This window comes from Austrofundulus limnaeus, unplaced genomic scaffold, assembly GCF_001266775.1.
Source record: "Austrofundulus limnaeus strain Quisiro unplaced genomic scaffold, Austrofundulus_limnaeus-1.0 Scaffold2885, whole genome shotgun sequence".
NCBI classification, from domain to species: Eukaryota; Metazoa; Chordata; class Actinopteri; order Cyprinodontiformes; family Rivulidae; genus Austrofundulus; species Austrofundulus limnaeus.
Window position 1 is genome coordinate 8,616 of NW_013955287.1, and position 1,886 is coordinate 10,501.

General features: G+C 49.3%; 1 protein-coding gene across 1 annotated transcript; it reads left to right on the forward strand.

Moving 5' to 3' along the window:
• Window positions 1–194: 194 nt before the first annotated feature.
• LOC106511522 (glutamate receptor ionotropic, NMDA 2D) lies at window positions 195–1,886 on the forward strand (the record flags this gene model as incomplete). Its single annotated transcript, XM_014000279.1, is given in 3 exon segments — window positions 195–359; window positions 428–495; window positions 686–1,886. Coding segments are annotated over 3 exon segments (1,128 nt in total), but the record flags the coding sequence as incomplete, so codon positions are not given.

Sequence of the window (1,886 nt, forward strand, 5' to 3'; positions counted from 1 at the left end):
CCTCTCTCATCTTTTTAAGTGGGAGAACTTGCACAACTGGTGACGGACTAAATACTTATTTTCCCCACTGTAGTTTAGAATCTGGTTTTGTTGTAAGGCTCAGTGAGAACTAGGAAACACGTGAACTCCACAACACTGCCCCCTGCAGGCAGCCACAGAAACACACTCAGTTTCTTTCTCCTGGGTTTTTCCAGACCCTTCAGATGGGCATCAGTCACTTCTCAGGACTCTTTCTGATGCTATGCATCGGAGTGGGCGGAGCTCTGCTGACTCTTGCAGGTGAACATGGTTTTTATCGACTTGTCCTGCCACACATCCGCCGCCGACAGAACCTGAAATACTGGCTGCACACCTCTCAGGTGAAACATTGTCCTCTGCTGCGTGTTGTWGTGTCAAACCTTCAGCTGAAGTGGTCTTTGTCTGACAGAAAATTCACCGAGCTCTGAACATGACGTATGAAGATGTGAAGAGGCAGCGAGCTGAAAAAGAGAAAAGGTGAGTCGCAGCATGAACTAAGTACACCTGTATGTTTGTGAATGCTGTTAGAGGAAACTGCAGATCAGAACTGCAGACATGTGGAACCTGATGGGTAGGACAGTCCTCGGAGGAAACACTGTAGAACTCTACTGTGTTTCAATATGTGGACACCCACTAACTACACCTCTGTTTCACTGTTTTGGTCCAGCTGCAACCTGCAGAAGACCCAGACTGCCTCAGGCCCCCCTGGCCCCCCGGGTCCCCCAAACGCCCCGGCCTCTGGAACCTCAGCTAAGTGGAACAACGACAGCAGCAACGATGCTGCAACTGCTTCCACCATAGAGGCTCGAGACTTCAGACGTGTTCAGTTTAGTCTGGAGACCCTCAACACCCGCCGCCTGCTCGCTCGCCTTGCATCTTCTGATGCTAAAGGGGGCGGGGCTAAGGTCAACAGCAGAGAGTCAGCCAAGCCCAGACTGGAGGAGATCAACAGCCTGTATGAGAACGGAGGACCAGCTGCTTCCTTTGCCAGTCTGGTGTTTTCACGCACCGCTTCTTCCTCTGCTCAACCCAGTGCCACTGTATCCAAAGCCCCTTCCACAGTGTCCAAAGCTCCTCCCACAGTGTCCAAAGCCCCTCCCACTGTTGTAACAGCTCACTCTGTGTCTTCAGCCCCTCCCTCCGTTGTGGTTACATCTTCCTTTATATCTGTACCCACTCCCACTGTTTTAATAACCACTCCTTCAATAACAGTACCCCCACCTGCCTCAGCCCCAGCTCCAGCTCCGCCCCCACCACAGCCAGGTGAGCTGCAGGAGCTACAGGAACAAATTGAGCAGATGAGGGAGAAGCTGAGGGTGGCTTTGGCTCGGAGAGCTGAGATCCAGACTACTCTGACCAAACCTGTTGTGTCAACCACCAACAGTCTCGAGCTGGTTACCGTGACAACAAAAGACACCGCGCCCCCCCTCTTAACCACTGTCACTGCAACTCCAGCCCACTCCCCCAACAAGAAGAGTGTGACAACTATGACAAACCCCCCACACAAAGTCCTGTCCAAAGTCCCATCCCTCCGCAACAAACTGGCCAATCAGAGCAGGTGACGCTTCTCACAGCAGTCATTCATTGGTCCATTCAGGGGTCATTCATTGATCATTTATTGATCATTTTTGGTCCATTCACTGGTCCATTCAGTGATTAGAGGAAAGGGAAAGAAGGTTAAAAACAGTTTGGTTTCTTGATAATAATCATCACTGGTTTTATTTTCATTAATTGTTTTAATATTAATGAGACACAGTAGTGGGTCAGATTTACTGCAGAGGGATTTTGTGCAATTTTTTGATCAGTCATTATCTTATCTGCAAACAGGAGTGAACTAAAATTTAGTTTTAAAGATGTTAGTGTAATAT